The 24665-nt window shown below is 47.5% G+C and overlaps 1 protein-coding gene across 1 annotated transcript; it reads left to right on the forward strand.

Annotated features, from left to right (window-relative positions):
- Window positions 1-7310: 7310 nt before the first annotated feature.
- CD3E (CD3e molecule) lies at window positions 7311-19434 on the forward strand. The gene is made up of 9 exons (XM_042906332.1): window positions 7311-7397; window positions 7510-7622; window positions 9515-9535; window positions 11802-11819; window positions 15156-15185; window positions 15637-15855; window positions 17152-17319; window positions 17836-17882; window positions 18761-19434. Exons 2-9 carry the CDS (start codon window positions 7571-7573, stop codon window positions 18815-18817), a joined length of 612 nt encoding a protein of 203 aa, XP_042762266.1. The 5' UTR covers window positions 7311-7397; window positions 7510-7570; the 3' UTR covers window positions 18818-19434.
- Window positions 19435-24665: the final 5231 nt, after the last annotated feature.

Raw genomic sequence — 24665 nt, forward strand, 5'->3', positions numbered from 1 at the left:
TCCCCAAATTAAGTTTATTCCATTTCCTAACAAAATCTCAGCAGTTTTCTTTTTACATTTATTTATTTTTGAGAAGGGAGGGAGGGAGGCGGGGGCGGGGAGGAGTCAGAGAGAGAGAGAACCCCAAGCGGTCTCTGCACTGTCAGCACAGAGCCTGGCGCTGGGCTTGAACCCCTGAACCGCGAGATCATGACCTGAGCTGAAGTCAGACACTCGACTGACTGAGCCCCCCAGGAGCCCCTCGGCAGCTTTGAATGAAATTGTGAAGATGATTCTAGCATTTATATGGGGAAGTAGGAAGCCAGGAATAGCCAAGACACTTCCAAAAAGAAAGATGAGGGTACAGAACTTACTCTATCAGATATCAAACTTTATTACAAAGCTGTAAAAATTGATATGGTGTGGTACTGACTAGAGATGGAACAATGCAGAGGCCATTAGTTAGACCTTTACGCATATGAAACTTTGATATATAATGCAAGTGGTGCTTCAGAAGATTGGGGGAAGAGAAGACAACAGTATGGATGTTGGGAAAATGCCATACGGGAAAAAATGAAATTGGATTTCTAGTGGTATCAGATCCAAAAATCAACTCCAGGGTCACCTGGGTAGCTCAGTCAGCTAAGTGACCAACTTTGGCTCAGGTCATGATCTCACAGTTCATGAGTTCGAACCCCACGTCGGGCTGCGTGCTGAGAGCGCGAAGCCCAGAGCCTGCTTTGGATTCTGTGTCTCCCTCTCTCTCTCTCTCTCTCTCTGCCCCTCCCCTTATTGTGCTCTCGCTCTCTCGCTCTCTCTCTCCCTCTCTCTGTCAAAAATAAATAAATAAGCATTAAAAAAAAAATCAACTCCAAATGGTTTAAGGGGTGGAAGAGGCAGGCAGGAGATTATTGGTTTTCGTTATAAGCCTTGCAGTGCGAATATGACAGCTGTGTTATTTAGATGAAAATATACATCCATTTTTAAAATACAAATAAAATTTTTAAGGGAGAAAAAACTCCCAGCATTCACAAAGACATGTTGAAAAACAACATTGATACACTGATTGAGTATAAATTGGTACCCCTTTTGGGGAGGGCAATTTTGAAAATATCTGCCAAAATTTAGCTGCACATAACCTTTGGTCCAGCAATCTCTCCTCTTGGAGCTTATCCTACAGATATACTTGCTGAAAGCGATAGGTGTATGTGAATTTTGTTGCAGCATTGCAACAACAAAAGGTGGGTAAAACCCAAACGACTACCAGTAGAGGATTGGTCAAATAAATAACAGTACTCTGGCCAACGGGATGTTTTGCAGACAGCACAAAGAAAAAATAAAAAGCTCGAAAATTTGGGATTTCAGATGCGGAGAGATACCGGTGATGACAAAGTCAGCGTGTCTTCGCAATTACCTGAGGCGGAGTGGGGATAAAGGCCGTAGAAACTGAGGAAGTCAAGGATACGTGAAGCCAGAGTAGGAAGGATGGCTTATAGGGTTTTACTCAAATATTGAGGGCAGAGAAAAAAGTGCCAACCTGGTGTATAAGTCACTAGCGAACGGGAAGGAATGCTGGAGAGGTAGGTTGGCAAACCCTCGAAAGAGGAGGGGGAGAAAGCCAGAGGCAGGACTTAGACACTTGCGGTTTATTAGGGAATTGATCCTACCAAGCCAAAATGAGGTTGCAGGGACAGTAAACGAGAAAGGGGAGATCAGGAGCGCCTGGGTGGCTCAGTCGGTTAAGCGTTCGACTTCGGCTCAGGTCATGATCTCACGGTTCGTGAGTTCAAGCCCCGCATCGGGCTCTGTGCTGACAGCTCAGAGCCTGGAGCCTGCGTCGGATTCTGTGTCTCTGTCTCTCCCCCACTGTCTCTCTCTCTCTCTCTCTCTTGCTCATTCTCTCTAAAAAATAAACATCAAAAAATTAAAAAAGAAAAAAAGACCAGATGAAGAGTGTTTTAGTAAGCTAGTTACTGCTCTAGTCACCTGCAATTCAAAGTCTCTTAGGAGACCCTCTGAGGAACCATGTAGAATGCATTTCAGAAATGGATCAATCTTCTGACTGATAGAAGGCTGGGGACGGGGTCCACTGTGTCCTCTCCCATTAGATCAGGGCTGCCTCTGGGGGCAGCAAGTCCCTACTCTTTCCTGCTCATTCAGGCTCACGCCTGCCTGCACAGGCTTTTGAGGGGACACCACATCAGTGTGCATCAGAAGTGACCACAGAGCTGCCACTGAAGTCACACATGGGCTAGGGGGATGTGGCATAGACACCAACAGCATCTCCGCAAGGGGTTTGTGCAGGAGGGTGGAAATACAATGGGCTGGAAGAGATCATGAAGAGCGAGGAGTCAGACTTTTTATTCTTGTCCTATAGCATTTGGAGACAGAGCAAGAAAAGAAGTGTCCTGAGGAGGGAAGGAGAAGAGCCAAGCTTTCTGCAAGATAGGCAGTATGGAGAAAAGCATTGTGGGAGGAGGTTGAGGATTTCGGGCCATCTCCGTACTGTGGAATTCCAATGGCGCAAGGGAGATAGATAAACGAGGGACAATAGGGTAGGGCGGATGTCAGCTCGGCATGGGGATGCAAGCCGAAATGAACAGTTACAGCCCTGAATGCCCACTCAGAAGTGGGCCTTGAGAGACAGTAGTGAGGGGAAATCCTCCCAAAGGACAGAACTTCTGGCACTGTCCGTGGTCACCCACTTCATGTGGAGAGAGAAGTGGCCTGTTATTAGAATATATAGAGATTCGTGGACAGTGAACAGTGGCTTAATTTATTGGTCAGGGGACAAGAACGAGTAAGATTAGAAGCTTGGGGGCAAGGGAGTAAGACACGTGGATATGGACCCACGGAATCATAAAATGTGAAGGTCTTTGTGTCATATAACACCCACCAGAGAACATCCATCATGGAAGAGGCACTACCACACAAAGTAGAAGAAAATGACTTGGCCGGCTAGCCTCTTGGCTAGCCTTGGCTAACCCTTGGCCTCTGCCCTTGGCCTCTGCCCTTGGCCATCCCAAAACAGCAACGTTGGGGGTTATAAACGTAGCTATGGCAGCAGCGGTAAAGGCTGTACTTAGGTACAACAGTGTGGGCTCCCACCAAGGCTGGTGTAGATTTTGTTGCTGCTGAAACAGTCCAATGCTGAGCCTCCTATGTGGTACCCTCCCTAGAGGAAACCAAGGAGTCCCTTCTTGGACAGTTAATTACATTGGATCCCCTCCAGATGAAACCTGGAAAGGACTTGATTCATTTCATACGAGTGGGTACACGTTCTGGGCGTGGATTTGACTTTCTTGCCTGCAAAGCTCACCATCCACGAGTTCGCGTACTGGCGGATCCATCAGCATCAGATCCTGCGTAGCATCACTAGGGACCATGGGACCTACTTGATTTATTTATTTTTTTAATTTTTGTAACGTTTATTCATTTTTGAGAGAAAGAGAGACAGAGCATGAGTGGGAGAGGGGCAGAGAGAGAGGGAGACACAGAACTGGAAGCAGGCTCCAGGCTCTGAGCTGTCAACACAGAGCCCGATGCGGGGGGCTTGAACTCACGGATCATGAGATCATGACCTGAGCTGAAGCCGGACGCCTAACCGACTGAGCCACCCAGGCGCCCCGCATGGGACCTACTTTATAACAAAGGTATATGGACATGTGACCATAGGATCCATTGGTAGTTTGTCCCCAGGAGGTAGAATCCATGCATCCGGGAACTAAGGGTTGGAAATAAGAGTATTCGTGCTTACCATTACTCCCAGTGAACCATTCAGGGAATTCGTGCTTCCTGTCCCCATAACTCTAGACTCTGAGTTTCTAGAGGCCATGGTTTCCAGAAGCAGGATGCTTCCATCATGGTACCCAGCAAGAGTTCCATTAAACTAAGCTATACCTGTTCCCTACCATGGCCAAGAGACTGGGAAGCAATAAATAAATAAATAAATAAATAAATAAATAAATAAATAAAAAGATTCTCTTGGAGCGCCTGGCTGGATCAGTCAGTAGAGCATGTGACTCTTGATCTCAGGGTTGTGAGTTCAAGCCCCACATTGGGCATAGAGCTTACTTTAAAGAAAAAAAAAAAAAATGATTCACTCTCCCAGCAGAAGGAATCTCTCTTTATCATCAGGAGGAATCAAGGCTGCAGGGAAAAGGAGAATACATACAAAATGGAGGGGTTCACTGCCTGAAAAGGCCAGGCGACCAGACTCTTGGGGCTCAGACTCCTCAAGCTAAGTCTTCCCGTGGGTTAGCAGAAGTGCTAGCCGAGGCTGGGAGCAATCCAGAATACGGGTAACAAAGGAGGGAGATGACTACCAGATGGGGCCCCAGAACTGCGGTACAGTGGGACCGCAATTTGTCCCACTAACTTGCCATTTATAAGCTTCTCCGGGAAAAGAGATCAAGCAGAGTCCTGAAATGGTTGTTTAAGGATAGGGTGAAATTATTACACAGCAAGGGGTGAACTGTGTCGTGCCATGTGGTGCTGCCCAGCCTCCCCCTTGAGGACTGCTCATCCCCCCCAGCTGCTGGCGTTGTGTCCCCTGAGGGCCCTCGGCTGAGCTTCTCCACGGGCAGGGCATTGTCCTCAGCAGGAGCAGCCGCCTTGGCCAAGTTCTTACCCCCTTTCTAGAAAGAGTTCGCATCCAAGACTAGATGATGGGCCTGGTGCCTCAATTCGGGACCGTCCGGAGAGGCCGTCCCAGCCTGAGAACTCCCTGTGGGATTGGCCGAGCTCTCTGTTGCTACCGTGACTTAGTGCCCCTTCTTCCTGTGCCCCCTCACTGGGCCTCCCGCACACAAGTCTCCATCTCAGAGTTTGCTTCCCAGAGAACCCCAATGATGACGGTGCACGTTCAGAGATAAGAAGGTAACCACGAGAAGGAAACAGTTCACAAAGTTAAAAGCGGTTTTCTCTAGGGAGAGGAATAGGGCTGAGGCGAGGTGGGGTAGGAGGCTGTCGTTATGTACCCTTCTGTGCCCTTCGTTCTTTGTAACATGTGCATGTATTAATTCTGTCATTAAAACCTTTTTTCACTTCAACTTTTCTTTAAGTTGTTCTTTTTTTCGGTTGTTTGTTTGTTTTTAAGTAGGCTCAACACCCAGCATAGAGCCTGGTGCAGGGCCAGAACTCACAACCCCAAGATCAAGACCTGAGCTGAGATCAGGAGTCGTTCGCTTAACTGATTGAGCCACCCAGGTGCCCCAAAGATTTTTTTTTAATGTTTTTATTTATTTTTGAGAGAGAGAGACAGAGTACAAGCGGGACAGGGGCAGAGAGAGAGAGAGGGATACACAGAATCGGAAGTAGGATCCAGGCTCCGAGCTGTCAGCACAGAGCCCGACGCGGAGCTCGAACTCACGAACCGCGAGATCATGACCTGAGCCGAAGTCGGACTCATTCAACTGAGCCACCCAGGCGCCCCAAGATTTTTATTTTTAAGTAATCTCTACACCCAATGTGGGACTCGAACCCACAACCCAGAGATCAAGAGTCGCATGTTCCTTCCACTGACCGAGTCAGCCGTGCGCCCCGAAGCTTTTTTAAAGAAGTTGACACCATCAGGGCACCTGGATGGCTCAGTCGGTTAAGCCACCGGCTCTCTGTTTTGGCTCAGGTCATGATGTCACAGCTCGTGAGTTCGATCCCCTGTGTTGGGCTCTGTGCTGACCGTGCAGAGCCTGCTTGGGATTCTCTCTCTCCCTCTCTCTCTGCCCCTTCCCCACTCGTGCACTCTCTCTCTCTCTCTCTCTCTCTCTCTCTCTCTCTCAAAATAAACAAATAAGCTTAAAAAAAAAAACAGGTTCTAAGAATTTCATACTGTTGCTCTTTGATTTAAACCTTTCAACTGTTTCCCATTGCACTTAGAATAATCCTTAAGAATTTTTAACATGGTTCCTAAATCCCTCCCCGTGTGGTCCCTGCTGAGTTGTCCTACCTCATTTCTTGACAACTTCTGACTCTCCTTCTGGACTTCTAGATTCTCACATGGGCCATTCTTCCTAACCCGAGCTTCAAACATGCCTGCTCCGTCTGGAGGAATACCTTAACCCGTCCTCCCCTCCGCCTGGTTCACTCTTACCGGGCCCATCGGATTTCTGCTTGGATGTCACGTCCTCAGGGACACCGTCGCTGCCCCCCAAACTGTATTAGCCTCCCCCCCCTCATCATCCCCAGGGCACCTGTATATCCTCTCTCTTAGTATCAGTCTCCCGAAATCGTCCACTTAACATGCACAAGGACTGTTACAGCTGTCATTACCAGGACCTGGCACATAACTACAGCCTAATAGATATTATATATTTGCAAAGTGAGTTTTGCCAACATGTTTTGTAGAGTCCCAGCTCTGTACTCTTCAACAGGTTAGGTAACCCGTCCGAGCCGCGGTGTGCTCAAGTATAAGATGGGGATAAAAGCAATACCTACCTTGGAGGGTTGTTTTGGGCATTAGATGAGATGTGTTGGCAAAGCCCCGAGCACAGTGCCCGGCATAAAATGAGCATTTGATTTATGCAAGCTTAAAAATAAAGGCCGTATCAATCTGGCAGCAGCAGATTTTGAGACTCTCACCCTGGACCCTTCCCAACACTGAATGTTGTGTTTTTAAATATTTTTGTAGGGGCACCAGAGCGGCTCAGTTGGTGAAGCGTCCGACTCTTGATTTCGACTCAGGTCATGATCTCACAGCGTGTGGGATCGAGCTTCGCGTCAGGCCCCGCACCCACAGTGCGGGGTCCGCTTGGGATTCTCTCTCTTCCTTCTCTCTCTGCCCCTCCCTCTCTCTTTATCTCTCTCAAAATCAATAAATAAACATTTAAAAAAAATAAAGTATTTTTGTCACTATCATGGGCCAAAAAAAAAAAACCCACCAAAATCGGTTTTAAGCCAATTTGTAGTTCCAAGCCAGGTATTGTCAATAAGACGTCTGCACCTTTGCTGTTCCATGGCAGACACACCATAAAGAAAGCAAGGGGGGGCGGCACCTGGCTGGCTGAGTGGGTGGAGCATGCAACTTCTGATCTCAGGGTTGTAAGTTCAAGCCCCATGTTGGGGGTAGAGATTACTTTAAATCCGTTTTTTTTTTTTAAGCGCTTTCTTCCTTGTCACAGCTTATTTGGGGAGAGGGGCCATTTGAGAAGGGGGGGTCCCAATGCGGGACAAGGCCCCGGGCAGTTAAATTGCAGGTGTTTTTTATTTCACCCCCAGGTTTTGCCAGAGTGCTCTTGCTTGTGCTATGGGAAGATGAAGATATGGGGCCCATGTCTCCCCAGCGAACCCAGGTGGCCGCCTCTGCCTCGAACGTTTCCAAGTGACGTAGAACCCCGCAGGCCCAGAGGCCCCTGCACACTTCCTGTGTGGGGTTGTCACTCGCCTCCCCTCCCAGCCTTGGGTGCCTGCTTCAGAAAATGGTGAGTCTCCCCCTAACAAGGCCCCCTGTATCATCCCGGCATTGGGAACAATGGCCTCAGGGTCCTCACCTGCAGCAGGGGGGTTGAACAAGTCCTCTGGTTTCTTTTTCAGAAGTGCTGAGCCACCAGCCTCCACCATCTTAGGTAGAATTCAGGGTCCATCCGGTGAGAGAATGATGCCATTGGGAAGCCTCTGGAGAGTTCTGGGACTCTGTCTCCTGTCAGGTAAGTAGGATGAAATGAGAAAGGGTCGTACTTCTCCAGGCTGTGGGAAGGCCCACAGCCTCCCTTGGTGATGCCCAGTGGTACCAAGGGAGCCTCATTTACCAGAAGGTATAAGGAACTATTTGTGCTATGTTAGGCTGGGGATCCAAGACGGCAGGCTGACGAACGAGATATGGGACGGACGCATGGGCCACCACTCAGGGAACATTTGGGATCGTAGCTATTGAAAACAAAGAAGTCTCTCTGCCTCCAAGGACAGGCTTGTTCGTCAGTGAACTACCCAGCCTTTAAGAACTAACACAAAAGAGATGAGAAGAGCAGAGAGCTGAACCCGAAGTGTGTGTGTGTGGGGGGGGGGGGGGGGTACAGCAAGGTTGGTCTCTGAGACAAAACATACCTCATAATTTTCAGTCCTTTTCAGGTGACTAAGAACTTTCGATTAATTGAGTCCTTTTTGAAGCAAGGGAGAGTATAGGCAGGTAAACGACCGAGAGCAATTCCACATCTCATAGAAGATAAGATTTAAAAAAAAAAAAAAAAAAAAAGTTGCCATTTATTAAGTGCCAGAGACTGGCTAAAGAAAACTTTTTTACATGCATCAACTAATTTAATTCTTAGCTTCATCTTGGAAGGCGAAGGTTACATCCCCTGTTTTGTAGATGAAGAAACTGGTGTGCAGAGATGTTACATAACTTTGTTGAAAACCGCACAGCTAGTCGGTGCTAAAGCTGACCCGGGAAGCCAGGACTGTCTGTCTAGAAGGCCTGTGCCCTGCAAGGCTACGTGATGCAAAATGGTTCACGACGGCTTTAGTTCAGAGGCCTAGAAAATGCTATCAGAGCTGGGGCTCCTATCTCAGAGCCACAGCCATGGTGTCTCTGCTTCCTGCTTCACTGTGAGTTTCTCAGGCTTGAACGCTCACACAAATCACCTGGGATTCTGGAGCTCCTGCTCCAGTAGGACCAGAGTGGGGATCGCCATTCTGCCTTTCGAGGAAGCTCTTGCGTTTATAAGTCTGCTGCCGGTCCCAGGAACACATTTTGAGTGTCAAGGGGCAGGACGTGACTCCTGCAAGGAGAGGTCAGGCATTTTCTTCAAGGCTTATAATATAAACGATGCTTTCTGGGGTGGGGGGTGGGGGGGGATGGAAAGAGAGCGAGATGAAGTATCAAAGTCCCGGGCATCCCTAAAGATCTGGCATCACGAAAATGTGCCCAGTCGGCTCTGGGTGGGTGGAGGGGTCTCACTCGATGCTGTTGGTAAAAAAAAAAAAAAGGGAGGCCCGGGTATACGGAGAACTTAAAGACAACACGAGGGAAGCTGGTCATCGTAATGAATCCAGGTTATTGCTGAGTGAGGAGCCCAGTGGAAGTGTGACCAGGCTCTTCAACACACAGGCTCTAACGGAGGAGTAATTGTAGTTTCAAATATCTCCATCTCTGGCTCGAGCAGAAAACAGATGGAAAAACTGAACCATCAGACAAGCGGGAGCCAGAGACGGAACGAGAATCTCAACGCGCGTACCTAAACAAAAGCTTGTTTTTCTTCCACAGTCCGATTTTCAAAAACGGAGGCTAGGCTGCAAAATTCGTTTGCCATTTCCCTGGTGGCCCGAAAAGGAGTCTCAACTTTTTCTAACTCTTGGTCAAATATTGAGTGTTCATGTTTAACGCTAGATGCTTCTTCGCTTTGTTTCGTCCCAATGGGCCAGGAACTGGACACTGGTCCGTACCCAGCAGTTCATGTCACTTATCTGGGGTACAGGTATGACTCTGGTCCAGGGGTGGTTCCGACATGGCCAAACTAGACCACATTACTCGTTCTGCTTGGAATTTCAGGCACCCACAACATTGACTAACTCTTTTTTTTTTTTTTCCTTATTTGTTTTCTAGTTGGCGCTTGGGGGCAGGAAGGTAAGAATATGCTTTCTTTCCTTGTTATGCAATCAGCCCAGCAGTCTTTTTGTTTTTATGAGTGGAGCTTTTGCTAGACCCCACCCCCACCCCCTCACTTCTCACCGCCCCCCCCCCCCCCCCCCCCCCACACACACAGAGCTTCCACAGAGACCTATTAAAGGAGTTTTTACTATCTGGTCAGTCCAGAGGTAGTTACAGCAAGAGGAAAGGAACAGAGATCCCAGGAAAAATGAGTTTTAGGTGTTTTTTTTTTATTTTTTTAACATTTATTTATTTTTGAGAGACAGAGACAGAGAGAGACAGAGCACAAGCGGGGGAGGGCCAGGGAGAGAGACACACACGCAGAATCCAAAGCAGGCTCCAGGCTCCAAGCTGTCAGCACAGAGCCCAACGCGGGGCTCGAACCCACGAACTGTGAGATCATGACCTGAGCTGAAATCAACGTTTTAACCGACTGAGCCACCCAGGCGCCCCAATGGCAACTATTTGAAAGAAAAAACTTGGAACTGTTCAGGTTGAAAGTGCTGAAAGTTTTCATTTGTTTGCACTTCATATTTGATGTGGAATCTTGTAGAGGATAGGAACGTATACACGGGCATGCGGCGAATAAGCCTCTGGGTGCAGGTTTAGAGTCCCGTGTCCAAATGCTCTGAATGTGTGTGTGCATGTGCGTTCCTGTGTGCACACGCGTGTGAGCACGCCTGGCCGGGACTTATTTCCCAATCACAGCGGTAGAGTCAGGAATGTCCCAATATCGGAAGCCTTTCTGTTCAATCAGCTCCTCCGAGCTGCCGTGAAGCAATTTTGGGTTAAAAGGAGGCCACTGCGCCCGTCTACATTCCGTGACACTGCCTCTTTTTTTTTTTTTTTTTTTTTTTTTTAATTTTTTTTTTTCAACATTTTTTATTTATTTTTGGGACAGAGAGAGACAGAGCATGAACGGGGGAGGGGCAGAGAGAGAGGGAGACACAGAATCGGAAACAGGCTCCAGGCTCCGAGCCATCAGCCCAGAGCCTGACGCGGGGCTCGAACTCACGGACCGCGAGATCGTGACCTGGCTGAAGTCGGACGCTTAACCGACTGCGCCACCCAGGCGCCCCGACACTGCCTCTTTTGTAATATTTTTAGAACACTGTCTTTCTTTTTTTCCCATGCAGCATGCTTTAATGTTACCTTATTTCTTTTTAATTTTTCAATGTTTATTTTTGAGAGAGAGAGAGACAGACAGCATGAGCAGGGGAGGGGCAGAGAGAGAGGGAGACACAGCATCCAAGGCAGGCTCCAGGCTCTGAGCCGTCGGCCCAGAGCCCGACGCGGGGCTGGAACTCACGAACCGTGAGATCATGACCTGAGCCAGAGTTGGACGCTTAACGGACTGAGCCACGCAGGCGCCCCTAACGTTACCTTCTTGACAGATGGAGCACGTCGAAAGCACTGACATGCTTCGGGATCACTAATCTCTTCTGCATGCCGTTGCCATTTACAGTTGATTTTCTTTCTCATCGATTTATGTGCAATGCAGAGCTTCATTTTCTTCCCCAGCTTTATTGAGATATAATTGACGTATAGCACAATGTAAGTTCAAGGTGTATGATGTAATGACTTGCTATTGCAAAATGACTACTTAGGATCTATTTTTGTAAATCGCCATCAGTTGTTTAATGTAGGAGGTAGGGCCCAAAACAACTTTTCCTATACAGCCATGAAGAATTTGGAGATCCGCTGTTCTCTTTCTTTCTTTCTTCCTTTCTTTCTTTCTTTCTTTCAATCTGGAAAATTACATTTTAATACCATAGAGAATTTTTTTTTAATGTTTATTTTTGAGAGAGAGAGAGAGACAGAGACGGAGTGTGAGCGGGGGAAGGGCAGAGAGAGAGGGAGACACAGAATCCGAAGCAGGCTCCAGGCTCCATGCTGTCAGCACAGAGCCCGACGCGGGGCTCGAGCTCACGGACTGTGAGATCATGACCTGAGCCGAAGTCGGACGCTTAACCGACTGAGCCATTCAGGTGCTCCAATAGAGAATCTGAAAGATGAATATAAACTTGTCCATAATCATTTCACCAGTCATCAACATGACTGACCTGTTGACGCAGTCCAAGGATGCATTTCTTTTTCCTTTTCTTTTTCTTTTCTTTTTGTTTGAGTAGAGTTGACACACAGTGTTACATTAGCACCAGAAGGTCCTAACCCAGGGGAACAGGGTCTGTTCTTGGTAGCTGATACAAGGGTAGCTAACAATTGCTTATCATTTCCTTTTCAGACAATGACGACCCTTCAGGTAAGAGGATTTTCACTCTACACGACCTCTTTTCAAACGTGAGACAAAAAGGTATTGAGGACAATCATATTAATAATGAGAACTACTAGACGAAAACAACAATGGTCTACCGGTAGGATCTATCGGGGATGGGCCTGCGTTTGTTGCTAACTGTCACGGATCCCTGAGCATACATTCTGGGAAGTATGGATAGAAGCCACTGGGAGTTTCTGTATAAATCACAAATTCATCTTTTTATATTTTTTAATGTTTATTTCTTGTTTAAACGTGGTAATTTATTTTATGTGGCTGTTTAAATCCATGGCTTAAAAATGTTCAAAAGGCATTTTAATTTTTTTTTTAATGTTTATTAATTTTTGAGAGAGAGGGAGAGACAGTGAACAGGGGAAGAGCAGAGAGAGAGGGAGACAGAATCCAAAGCAGGCTCCAGGCTCCGAGCTGTCAGCACAGAGCCCCATGCGGGGCCCGAACCCACGAACCGTGAGATCCTGACCTGAGCCGAGGTCGGACGTTTCACAGACTGAGCCCCCCAGGCGCCCCTCAAAAGGCCTCTCAAATTTAAAAAAAAATTTTTTTTTTTTAATTAAAAAAAATTGGGGCGCCTGGGTGGCTCAGTCGGTTGAGCGTCCGACTTCAGCTCAGGTCACGATCTTGTGGTCTGTGAGTTTGAGCCCCGCGTCAGGCTCTGGGCCGATGGCCCGGAGCCTGGAGCCTGCTTCTGATTCTGTGTCTCCCTCTCTCTCTGCCCCTCCCCCGTTCATGCTCTGTCTCTCTCTGTCTCAAAAATAAATAAATGTTAAAAAAAAATTTTTTTTTAAATTAAAAATACATTTTTCTGACCTGGTGGTGGATAAGATCCCTTAAAATAGGCAAGTCAGCACACATTTATAAACCGTTCATGATACTACCACCTTACATAATTTTTAAATTCCAAAACACAAATATTCACTGTATAACATACTGCTGAGCAGTAAGATTAGTTTCCCTCTAATATATATACTTTGTATGGATTCTTAATTTGTAGGGCCCTGCAAAGTTATTTAAACTGAACCAATAAAAACTACAAACTAGAGAGGTAAAAGGAGTTGAAATAGAACACTATTCACCTCTGAAACTAGTTTTAGAGTTGGTTTCTCCAGAGAGAATTTGTAAAATTTCTTACGCTAATCTGCATTAAAGTTTCTATTTCAACTCCAGTGTATAAACATATGTCCTATTTTTAAATCAATAGAGGTTACACTTAGCATAAAATAAACCACAGGTTGTCCCCCAGATTTCTTAAGAATGTTTCTGTCAGGCCCACAATAAATAAGAGAAATGAGGCTCGGTGTTTTTGTTTTTGGTTTTGGTTTTGGTTTTGGTTTTGGTTTGGTTTTGGGAAAAGGGGGTAGAAGGAATGGAATCCAAATACCTTTATTTAATCATTGTGTATCTAGGGGCTCCCGGGTGGTTCAGTCAGTTAAGCGTCCGACTTCGGCTCAGGTCATGATCTCATGGGTCGTGGGTTTGAGCCTCGCATCGGGCTCTGTGCTGACAGCTCAGAGCCTGGAGCCTGCTTTGGATTCTGTGTCTCCCTCTGTCTCTGCCCCTCCCCTTCTCATGCTCTGTCTCTGTCTCTCTCTCAAAAATAAACAAACATGAAAAAAAAATGTGTATCTAGAATTAGTTTAGAACTGTAGACTTTTAAGTAGGGCAGATAGCCTGAGAGCCAGCAGATAATGTCTATTTATTTTTGAGAGAGAGAAAGACAGAGCACGAGGCAGGGAGGGGCAGAGAGGGAATCACAGATTCCAAAGCAGGCTCCAGGCTCCGAGCTGCCAGCACAGAGCCCGACATAGGGCTCGAACTCAAGAACCGTGAGATCACGCCCTGAGCCAAAGTCAGGTGCTTAACCGACTGAGCCACCCAGGCGCCCCTTTACATTTCTTTTTCAAACAAACACCAAGCAGAGTGAAATGTCTATTTACTTTTAAATTATTTTACGTATGATTTCTAGTTTATATAACATTTCTAAGAAATAGTTTTGAAAAATTATTTCTAAGTCCAAATAGTATCAACTATCTACGTCATTATACTCAAATCCCAACTATTAGCAGATAGACAAATCTGGAGAATGACTTGTTTACATCCCACATGATCTCAGCCAGAGAGCTGCCTGAGCAACTGGGTCAGAACTCAGTCCTGTTCTCCATTGTAGCAGGACCCCAAGAAGGAAAGGAAGAAAGTAACTAACATTTTTCTTAAGCATCTGCTATATGCCATTCATTTTCACCCTCATAATCCATTAACCACTCACAAATACCCTGTGAGGTTGGTGTTTTATCTCCATTTCACAGATGAATAAACTGAGGCTCAGAGAAGTTCAATGACTTGCCCTGGGTCACACAGCCTAAAGCAGATCTGAGATTCAAACACGGGGCTTCTGATTCAGTCCAACGCCCTGTCCCTAACAGCCTACTATAGCAGAAAGCCCCCAACAGAGAAAAAGCGGTCTCTGAGCACCTCTCCTCTCTTCCAGCTGCCACATCCAGGCTTCAGCATAACCTAGTGCCGCCCTGTGTCCCGGCCACAAACCTTCCAGAAAACAAAGAGGCGCCCCAGCCCCACCTCCCAGGACAACATGGCCTGCTGTGGGGAATGTGCCTGGGCCCCAAATTATATATACTAGCGGCTCTTCGTTGTCCACACCAATACTGCCTCCCTCTAACAAAAAATAACTGAGAGTTGATTATACTCAGGAGATAGTTCAAAACAAAGCCACCTTTTACGGGAGGAACCATTCCCTTAAAAGGAGTACAGTCCTTTACACAATTTAAAGGCAACAACAGGAAAGTGGTAGAGAATAAGAAAGCTGTTTGATCTCCTATGAGGGATTCTGTTCATCATAAGAGAGAACTTCTGAATGATGAAAAATAGGTAAGCCCAAGGATCAGTGGCTCAGAGATCTCCTGACGACGAGTGAAGGTCTTTATCTCTGAGAAGACCCTTTCGTGTCTAACCAGAATACGGTTCGCGCCAATGCAGGAGAATGAGCTTGAAGACTGAGAATTGTTCACCTTTAGGGTTTTAAGACTTCCCGCACTCCCATGGATCTGGATTTAGAAACGCGTGCCGGTATAACCTCAATCTGATGCATCCGAGCTACGTCTAGGAGCATACTTGGTGCGCCGAGTACACGACTTACCTTCAAGGCTTGGGGCTCACTAAAGGATGGGCCTTCTTTGGCGGTTCTGGGGGGATAGTTTCTAGCCCCACTTGAAAATCTGTGTCTACAACTGAAACTTAAGCCAAGGTTATTTTCTTACTGTGCTTTCTTTTTCTCATGTTCTGGTGAAGAGCCACCTCCACAGACATCTGCCTCCGCACGTAAGTTCAGCTGTCTTTCATGGGTGCCCTCAGGATGCCGGTGGGTGGCTAGAGGAGAAGGAATTGGTCGGGAGAGATTAACCCCAAGAACTCAGGTCCTTCCAGTATCACATCTCCAACTCCCGTTTTGGAAATATTCCCAAAGGGACTTTTTTCTAGACTTTCCTTTACTTCCATCCTCCCCTTTTCTGTCTGTCTCTCTCTCTCTCCCCCAAAAATAAACACTAAAAAAACTACAAAAAAAAAAAAAAGGTTGTCCAGTTCCCCTTTGCCTTCGGATTCCCTCTTTCACGCCCTGTAGCCAGCAGACATCCCCTTTGACAAGAAAACCCAAGGCCTGGGTGACAAATGACCCTCTGTATCAGGTTGGTTCTTTGTGACTAATTTGCCTTTGCCAAAATCTTACTGGTTTCTCCCTCCGATTTCCCTTCTCTCCTCTCCCATTTCCCAGGGTATAAAGTCTCCATTTCTGGAACCACGGTGGTGCTGACATGCCCTGAGGATTTGGGAAGTGAATCAATAAAATGGGAAAGAAATGGTGGCCTCTTGCCCAATGAATATGGAGAACAGCTATTTCTGGATGGTTTTTCAGAAATGGAAGACAGTGGTTATTATGCCTGCTATACAAGCAACACGCTAGAGAAGAACTATCTCTACCTGAAAGCAAGAGGTAATATAGGACCATTAGAAAGGACCACTTCAAGAGGGTGTTCTCAATTATTTCCCCTAACTCAACTCACAGTCCCCTGGCATCTTTGTGTTCCTCTTACACTCAATCTGAGACTCTTAGGGGCCACACAGTGTCAGCGTTTTCTGAAATCTAGATTAAACACCAATGTGGGGTCATCTGGGTGAACTCAGCATTAGATCTAAAACAACAACTTCCCAAGAGACAGGATTGCATCGTTTGCATTCTATTGAATCCAGAATTATGGCTCATAGATATGGGTTCCGCTGATGCTTTATCCAGAGATAAATTCTTCAGAAAGATTCGCAAAGCCGCTACAAAAAAGTGTCGGGGCACTTGGGTGGCTCAGTCGGTTAAGCGCCCGATTCTTGATTTCGGCTCGTGGCATGATCTCATGGTTTGTGAGATCGAGCCCCAAGTCAGGATCGGCACTGACAGCTCAGAGCCTGCTTGGGATTCTCTCTCTTTCTCTCTCTCTCTCTCTCTCTCTCTCTTTCTCGGCCCCTCCCCCATTCATGCTCCCTCTCTCTCTCTCTCTTTCTTAAAAATAAGTAAACACTTATAAATAAATACACGAATAATAAAGCGTCATAAACTAGGGCATAGTAATAACAGCTAACATTTTCTTTTTTTTTTTTTATTTTTTTTTAACTTTTTTTTTTATTTATTTTTGAGAGAGGGAGAGACAGAGCATGAACAGGGGAGGGTCAGAGAGAGGGAGACACAGAATCCGAAACAGGCTCCAGGCTCCGAGCTGTCAGCACAGAGCCTGACGCGGGGCTCGAACTCACGGACCACGAGATCATGACCTGAGCCGAAGTCGGCCGCTTAACCGACTGAGCCACCCAGGCGCCCCAACAGCTAACATTTTCTGAGCGCTTGTTAAGCTCCAAGGGCTGTATACCAAACACTTGCCAGGAACTTTTTTTTCATCTAGCCCTCGCAACAACAATACGAGTTAAGTACTATTTTATTCCCATTTTATACAAAAGGAAACAGAGCCTTTGAGAGTTGAAAACACTTCTCACGATCCTCACAGCTAGTAAGTTGCGCGGAGCTGGGACTTGAACCCAGGACTGTCTGACTCCAAGGCCTCTATCCATAACCGTCCCCCTTTGCTTGTTGTTACAAACTTTGGAAGGTCCCGCTCCGGCCACGGCAAGCGTGAGAGTAAGAAAGGGAAAATCGCCTTTATGGGTTCCTTGCTGGGGTCTACTGTTCTGTGTCTTCTTTTCCCGGTGATTTCTCTTCTTCTCCCCCTCCCCCTGTCCCCCACAGTGTGTCAGAACTGCATGGAGGTGGATCTGATGGCAGTGGCCGCGACCATCGTGGCTGATGTCTGTATCACTCTGGGGTTGCTGCTGCTGGTATATTATTGGAGCAAGAATAAAAAGGCCAGTTCCGTGACCATGATGCGAGGACCAGGTGCAGGCGGCAGGCCCAGGGGTAAGACCGCGGGCTTCAGTCGGAAAAGAGTCCCACCGAAGGGAAAGTCCAGCCGGGGTGGCAAGTCCACAGCCAGGTCAAGACAGCTCCTATAGAACATTCACCGTGTGGCCAGCATCTGGACGGAGGGGTTCACATCTCAGATCACTTCTCTTTCCCGTCCTAGAAAAGTACAAAAAGCTTATTAACGGGATGGCTTCCCCAAATGCCTGAGTGTTCTGGAGTAACCAGATTCCCCTCCCAGTCTGTGGGGACAGAGACTTTGGGATACTGGCGCCCGCCTTCTCCTTTCCCTTACCCGTAGGAAAGGAAACATGAAAGGACTTTGAGCTGAGGAAAGTCATAAAATGATAGAGAGTGTGGGGGTCGTTAGAGATGGGATGAAAGGAAGCAAGAGAAAGAACGGCCAAGATGGAAAAAGAGGAGACAGAGACGAGAGAACAGATCTGGGTCTCGTTGCCACGAGATGGGTGTTCCCTCTAGAAACTAATCCTTCCCCCACCCCCTCCCCTGCAGGACAAAACAAGGAGAAACCACCACCTGTGCCCAATCCAGACTACGAGGTAACAAGGGACGGGGTGGGGGGAGCTTTCTAGGGGAGAAGGGGACAGGTGGGACCGTCTAGCTTGCCCTCCAGACCCTTCGAAGCCCCTCACTCAGAGCTCCAGGACAACCCGCCTTGTGCCCGCCTGTGCCTCCTTCGTGATGGAACAGGGCCATTTCCAAGGCTGTGTGGCTTCTACAACCATGGCCTGGGGAGGGAAACAGCGCTCCTATTTCTGTGGCTGATTCGTTAGCACAGGGGAGACCACACCCGCACGTTCTAACGTGACACAATCGGGACTGATGTCCCACCTGCGCGCACCGGTACCGTCACACCCGTTGTTGAAATATCAAAGTACTTCGCTGGTCAACAGCCCCAAGCTTCCTGCCCACCCTGCCCCAACCCACGTACCGCCAGACCTCACAGCCTCTCCCCCACCAGACTGCCTCCCCATCAGACAGCTAGAGAATTAATGTCTGGCGCGGCAGACCCCCAGCAGGACCGTTCCGACCGGTGGGTGGGTGTGCGCACCACCAATTGCTAAATATTTGGAATAGCACACCTGGGCAAGCTCAACAAATATTTATTTATCGAGCAGCAGCCAAGCATGTGCTATATTCGCTGTCGTATGCGTGAGTGACTTCACTGAATTCCGACAAATGCCCTGAGAGGTGGGTCTTTAGAGTCCCATTTTCGAGATGGGAAAGGTGAGGTTTACGGAAGGCGGCAAGTCTGTTACAAGTGGGTGCCTGGTCCAGGTGAGAACTTGAGCCTGCCTCCTGACTCCTAGTCTAAGAGTCTCTCCATTGCACTAAAGCTAGATCTTCAGAGGCCCTTCTTTCTGAGGAACTACCTCCTGCCACCCTGCTGACTACCACCTCTCTATTCCACCCCCAGCCCATCCGGAAAGGCCAGCAGGATCTGTATTCTGGCCTGAATCAGAGAGGCATCTGATGGCTCTTGAGGACGCTGCCTCCCACAGGCCCAGGTCTGGCTTCTTCGGGGCCTGCTGTTCCCTGTACCCTGAGTAAATCTTGGACCCCAGAAGAGAACAGCTCCTCTGCCTTCTGGAGAGCTCACACCCTGCAGCCTTCTCGCCAGCTCCTTCCATCCTGCCTTCTCTGTTGGCGCTCAGTCCTAGAATAGCACAGGCACTATTCACTATTGTGAAACATCATGGCTACCCCCCCCCCCCACCTGGACGGCCCCTCGTCTGGGTATTTATTTCTGTTATTCCCACCCCCACCATCACCAGTTCCTTCCTACCCTGCAGGAGAGCCCCCTTCTCCCTTCGCTTCCCCCCTTTCCTGCACAGAAGTTGCCCCCATCCCTAACTATTCCATCTACCTTTCCATTTTCCCAGCTCTGTCTTCGGTGACCCTTTGTGGGGATGGACCGGGTAACTTTGGCAGAGGTCCTGCCCCGTTCGCAGACCCTGGCCCCGAACCAGCCCTCTGGGCCCTCCCCCACGTCTTCCCCGCAGGCCCCTGGATGGTCATTTGCATCTGCGCGAATGCGCTAGGCTCCCTGTCAGCTGAGAGAGAAAAGAAATAAAGTGTATTTGGCTGAAAGAGTTTCCGTCCCTTTTTTCTGGGAGGCCCTCCGAGGCTGCCTTGTTTCCTCAGGTCCTCCCTCCCTTTGACTAAATTCCCAGCTATGATCTCAAATGCATGCGGGTGGGGGCATCATCTGACCCTGTCTTTGGAGAGGGCGTTAGGGAAGAAATAAACAAGAGAACGGGAAAGAAGGGAAAAGATAGTCCCCTGACTAACTTCTCTTGGAGAAAAACATCAAGGATGGCAGAGAGTGGCTGATGGGCCCCGATTGGAGTGGCCAGTTCAGAAAACGGAGGGACAGAAGCATCAGCCCTCAAAGGCAGGAGAAAGCGGCGGATGGGCAGCGTGAGGTGTAAGGGGCTGGGGACCCCGATTTCCACAAGCTGCCTGGGAGAGAAAGCCAGGGCTGAGCCCGGCCCACGGGGAAGGATGTGCTGGGGAGCAAGCAGGCACCCCTCCCTTCACCTTTTGAGCCAGCAGCCAGAAGGCAGCTGCTGTGGTTTGTCTCAGCAGGATGTGGGCTGGGGGGCCCAGTGGGAGGCCTCGCCCTGACCCAGCGCCCAGCGCTCCGTCTACACCCCTACACCCGGCGGAGGCTGGAGCTGTGACAAGCCCCAGCGGGCCCCCTTCTCCCTCTCTGCGCTCAGAAACCTCCCTGCTCACCACAGGGCTATTTCTGCGTGTGGCCGTGACCAAAAAGGCCATTCGCGGTTAGCAGCCTGCCACATGGCGTGCACACTCAGCCTCGGCCGGCTCGTTGGGACCGTGTTATGTGTCGGTCCCTGTTAAAGCGACGGTTCTTTGCCTCTGCACACTCAACACGCAGGCTCACCAGGAGACTCTGTGATGCTGACCATGCCTAGCTGCTGATCAGCAACCTGGCCCTTGTGTCCCTTGATGACGGACACAGGGAGGTATGGCTCGGGGTGATCCAAGAGATAGTAGCCCATGTCTGGTGAACATTGACTATGCTCTAGAAATCGCCCTTAGCGCCTTCCACGCGTAATCTCATTTTTAATCCTTTCGACAACCCAACGAGGCAGATAAGACAGAGGTTGCCCTGACGGGGTCAGGGGACTCGGAGAGGTTATTTACTGAAGTTGCACGGCTAGTGAGGGACAGCGCTGGAATCAGCAGCCGGGACTGTCCAACTCCAACGTTCTGAGCACCTCCGTGTGCCGGCTGTGACCATACAAAAGTGCTCGCCATTTTTCCGGCTTAAAAGCTCTGTATTTAATCCTTTAGGTACTTCTTCAGCGACTGCTTTTCTCACCACTCGTGTGGCAGACCAGCACTGTGCTGAGCGCTAAGGGGGTGCAAACAAACAGTTTTTGCCTTCAAGGAGCTTGCGATTATAGAAGGGTGGCCAAGAATGCAGAAGGTTGAACACCAACAGAAAAACAAATGAGATTAAGCGGCCGTGAGGGCTGCGGACAGTGTTCCCGGGAGAAGCCGGGAGAGCTGCCGTGGTAGGGAGAGAGCAACACAGAGAAGAGACCTCGCCTGGGCCTTGAAGGGAAGGATGGGTAGAGCTTGAAGACAGAGCAGAAGGCACTCCACTCACTGACGATGAAACAGGTAACCTGGTAAGTAAGCTGTTAGCTATTAAATACGTTGAACTTATATAGTGAAAAACCTTTCCACAGGGGCACCTGGGTGGCTAAATCAGTTGAGCATCCGACTCTTGATTTCGGCTCAGCTCATGATCTCATGATTATGAGATCGAGCCCCACTTCAGGCTCCATGCCAAGCATGGAGCCTGCTTGGGATTCTTTCTCTCTCTCCCTCTCTCTCTGCCCCTCCCTGGCTCATGATGTGTGTGTGTGTGTGTGTGTGTGTGTGTGTGCCTCAAAACAAACAAACATTAAAAAAAGAAAAAAAAAAAAAACTCTCCACAAAGAAAACTCCAGACCAAGAAGACTTCATAGTGAAATCTACCAAACATTGAAGGAAAAAATAATACCAATTCTATACAAACTCTTCCAGAAAATTGAAGAGGGAATACTTATGGCTCACTCTATGGAGACCAAACTCATCCATGTTAATTTTATGTGTCAACCTGGCTCAGATATTTGGTCAAACAGACCTGGATATTGTGGTGAAGGTATATGGGGGGATTTATATTTAAATCAGCAGATTCTGAGTAAAGCTGGTTATCCTTCATAGTGTGGGTGGGTGAGCCTCATCCAATCAGTTGAAGGTCTTACAGAAAAAGCAGACTGAGGTCCCCTGAGGAAGAGAGAAGTTGTCATCTCCAGACTGCCTTTGGACTCAAGCTGCAACATCAACTCTTCCCTGGGTCCCCAGCCTCCTGGTTTACTGCCAGCTTTGGACTTGCCAACCTTCGCAATCAAATGAGCCAATTCCTTAAAATAAATCCCCCTCTCTGTCTCTTCTCTCTTCCCTCTGTTCCTTCTCTCTGTTCCATCTCCTACATACACATCCTGTTGGCTCTGTTTCTCTGGAGAAACTTAATGCCAAACGCTGATATCAAAACCAGGCAAAGACACTACAAGAAAAACAAAAAAAGCCAGCAGACCAATATCCCCTTTGAATAGATGCAAGAATTATTCACTAAGTTTTAACAAATTTAATCTAATAATATATAAAAAGAAGAGGGGAGCCTGGCTGGCTCAGTTGGTGGAGCATGCGACTCTTGATCTCGGGGTCATGAGCTTGAGCCCCATGCTGGATGTAGAGATTACTAAAAAATAAAATACATAAATTCAAAAAATAAACCACCAACCAACCTATGGCCAATATCATACTTAATGATGAAAGACAATGTTCCCCCTAAAATCACACATAAGGCAAGAATGTCCTCACTCCGCGTCTATTCAACACGGTACTTGAGGTAGCCAACGCCAATAGGCCAAGAAACAGAAGTAAAATACATCCAGTTTAGAAATTGAATAGTTAAACGGTCCTTATTCACAAACACCACGAACATCTGTGTGGAAATTCTGATGAACTTTACAAAAAAAAAAAAAAAAAAAAAGAAGTTACTAGAATTAATACGTGATCTTAGGAAGTTTTCAGGGTACAGGATCAGTATACGAAAACAACTGTATTTCTAGATTCTATCAGTGAACAATTGGAAATTGAGATTTTAAAAGTGCCATATACAATAGCATCAAAAAATATAAAATACTTAGGGGGTAAATCTGACAAAAGACGTGTTTGTGTATTGGAAGAGTCAGTATCATTAAGAAATCAATTCTCCCCAAGTTGATCTGTAAATTCAACATGATCCAGATCAAAACCCCAGCAGGTGTTCTGTAGTAACTGAGAAGGTAATTCACATGGGACTACAGAGGACCTAGAATAGCCAGATTACTTTCTTTCAAAGTTGCATCTCAGAGGTGGCTCAGTGGGTTAAGGGTCGAACTTTGGCTCAGGTCATAGTCTCATGGTTCATGAGTTTGAGCTCCACGTGGGGCTCCACACGGACAGTGCAGGTCCTGTTTGGGATTCTCTGTCTCTCTCTGCCCCTCTCCTACTTGTTCCCACGTGCAAAGTAAATAAGTAAACTTAAAAAAAAAAGTTGCATCTCAGCCATTCCACTCTTGAGTATTTGTCCAACAGAAATAGAAGCGTATGAGGGGTGCCTGGGTGGCTCAGTCGGTTAAGCGTCTGACTTTGGCTCAGGTCATGATCTCATAATTTGTGGGTCTGAGCCCCACATCGGGCTCTGTGCTGACAGCTCAGAGCCTGGAGCCTGCTTCAGATTCTCCCTCTCTCTCTATCCCTCCCCCATTCACTTTGTCTCTCTCTCATTCTCTCTCTCTCTCTCAGAAATAAATGAACATTAAATTTTTTTAAAAAGGAAATAAAATCATATAGACCACACAATAACTTCTATGGTGACTGGTCATCGTAGCTTTATTTGTAATAGCCCAAACCAGGAAATAACCCAAAAGACTATCAGCAAGTGAATGGATGAACAGGCTGTGGTATATCCATACAATGGAATACTACTGGACAGTAAAAAGCAGTAAACTATTGATTGATGCACCAAGATGTATGAATTTCAAAATAATTATGCTCAAGTGTAAGAAGCCAGACCAAAAAAGGGTACATGTTACATTATTACACTCCTATATAAATCTCAAAAAACAAAAACTAATCTATAATGACAGAAAGCAGATCAGCGGTTGCCTGGAGGGTGGAGGGATAAGGAGAGAAAGGAGGGAGGGATTGCATGCAAAGGGGCACAAGGAAACTGTTCACGTTGTTGGATATGTTCATTACCTCGCCTGTGGTGTTGTATCACAAGTGCATACATATGTCAAAATATCAAACTTTACGCTTTAAATACATGCAGTACCTCAGTAAAGCTATTTTTTCAAAGCACCAAAAAGAGAACCAAAGGGACACAAGTTTCCAGGAGGGCTCAGGTGGAGGGCAGGTTTGTCAACCGTGGCTTCACACTGAAATCACCTTAAGCCGTTTTTAAAGTCCTGATGCCTTAGCCCAAGATAATCAGAATCTTTGGAGGTTCCAAAGTGCAGAGGAGTCCCAAGCGCATTCAATGTTGAGGACTGGAGAGAGGTATAGGGGGATGTAAGAGCATACGAGGAATACAAGAGAAGTGTGCAGGGCATGGGAAGGGTACAAGCCTTGGTGCTGTAGAAGCCATGGTTAAGTTGCCCAAGGCGGAGGGAACCCAATGTGAAAGCAGGAGGCAGGTTTCAGAGGACTACGGTAGTAGGGATAGAAAGGGTAGAAATAAACTGTAACCATGATCCAAGCATGTGTAAATTACAAGTTCACAAGTTCAATGTGTAAATTACAAGTTCATTCTGTGGCTAACTTCTGTCGCTAACAGAATTAACATCCGCGTATAGCTCGAGAAGATAGTGGGCAGAATCATACAGATCCCTGGCTGTGTGGTTGTTAATTCTTTCCTCCTTTGGAAACCCTGGTCTGGGGAACTCCCACTCTTATTAAATTGTCCTGAAGTCCTTCCAGTTACTCTAACTCAGAGAACAAAAGGGAAGGGTTGCCCTTATGGTGGACAGGAATGAGCATAAGGGCCTCAAAAGAGTCAGTGGCCTCAGCTCTTCCTCTAGAGACTCTCTGTACTGGAGGTGCTTCAGAATCACCTGGGGGCCACGTTCCGAGAGGGGGGCCCTAGTGTCTATTTTTTTTTTATTTTTTTTTTACATTTATTTATTTTTGAAAGACAGAGTGAGACAAAGTGAGAGTGGGGAAGAGGCAGAGAGAGAGGAAGACGCAGGATCGGA

This window comes from Panthera leo, chromosome D1, assembly GCF_018350215.1.
Source record: "Panthera leo isolate Ple1 chromosome D1, P.leo_Ple1_pat1.1, whole genome shotgun sequence".
Lineage (NCBI taxonomy): Eukaryota > Metazoa > Chordata > Mammalia > Carnivora > Felidae > Panthera > Panthera leo.

Bases quoted from the DNA above. Each gene is read 5' to 3' on its own strand.
- CD3E (XM_042906332.1), top strand. From the start codon at position 7,571: ATGATGCCATTGGGAAGCCTCTGGAGAGTTCTGGGACTCTGTCTCCTG. The intron at 7,623-9,514 runs GTAAGTAGGATG...TTTGTTTTCTAG, and splicing joins GGGACTCTGTCTCCTGTCAG to TTGGCGCTTGGGGGCAGGAA. The intron at 17,883-18,760 runs GTAACAAGGGAC...TTCCACCCCCAG, and splicing joins TGCCCAATCCAGACTACGAG to CCCATCCGGAAAGGCCAGCA.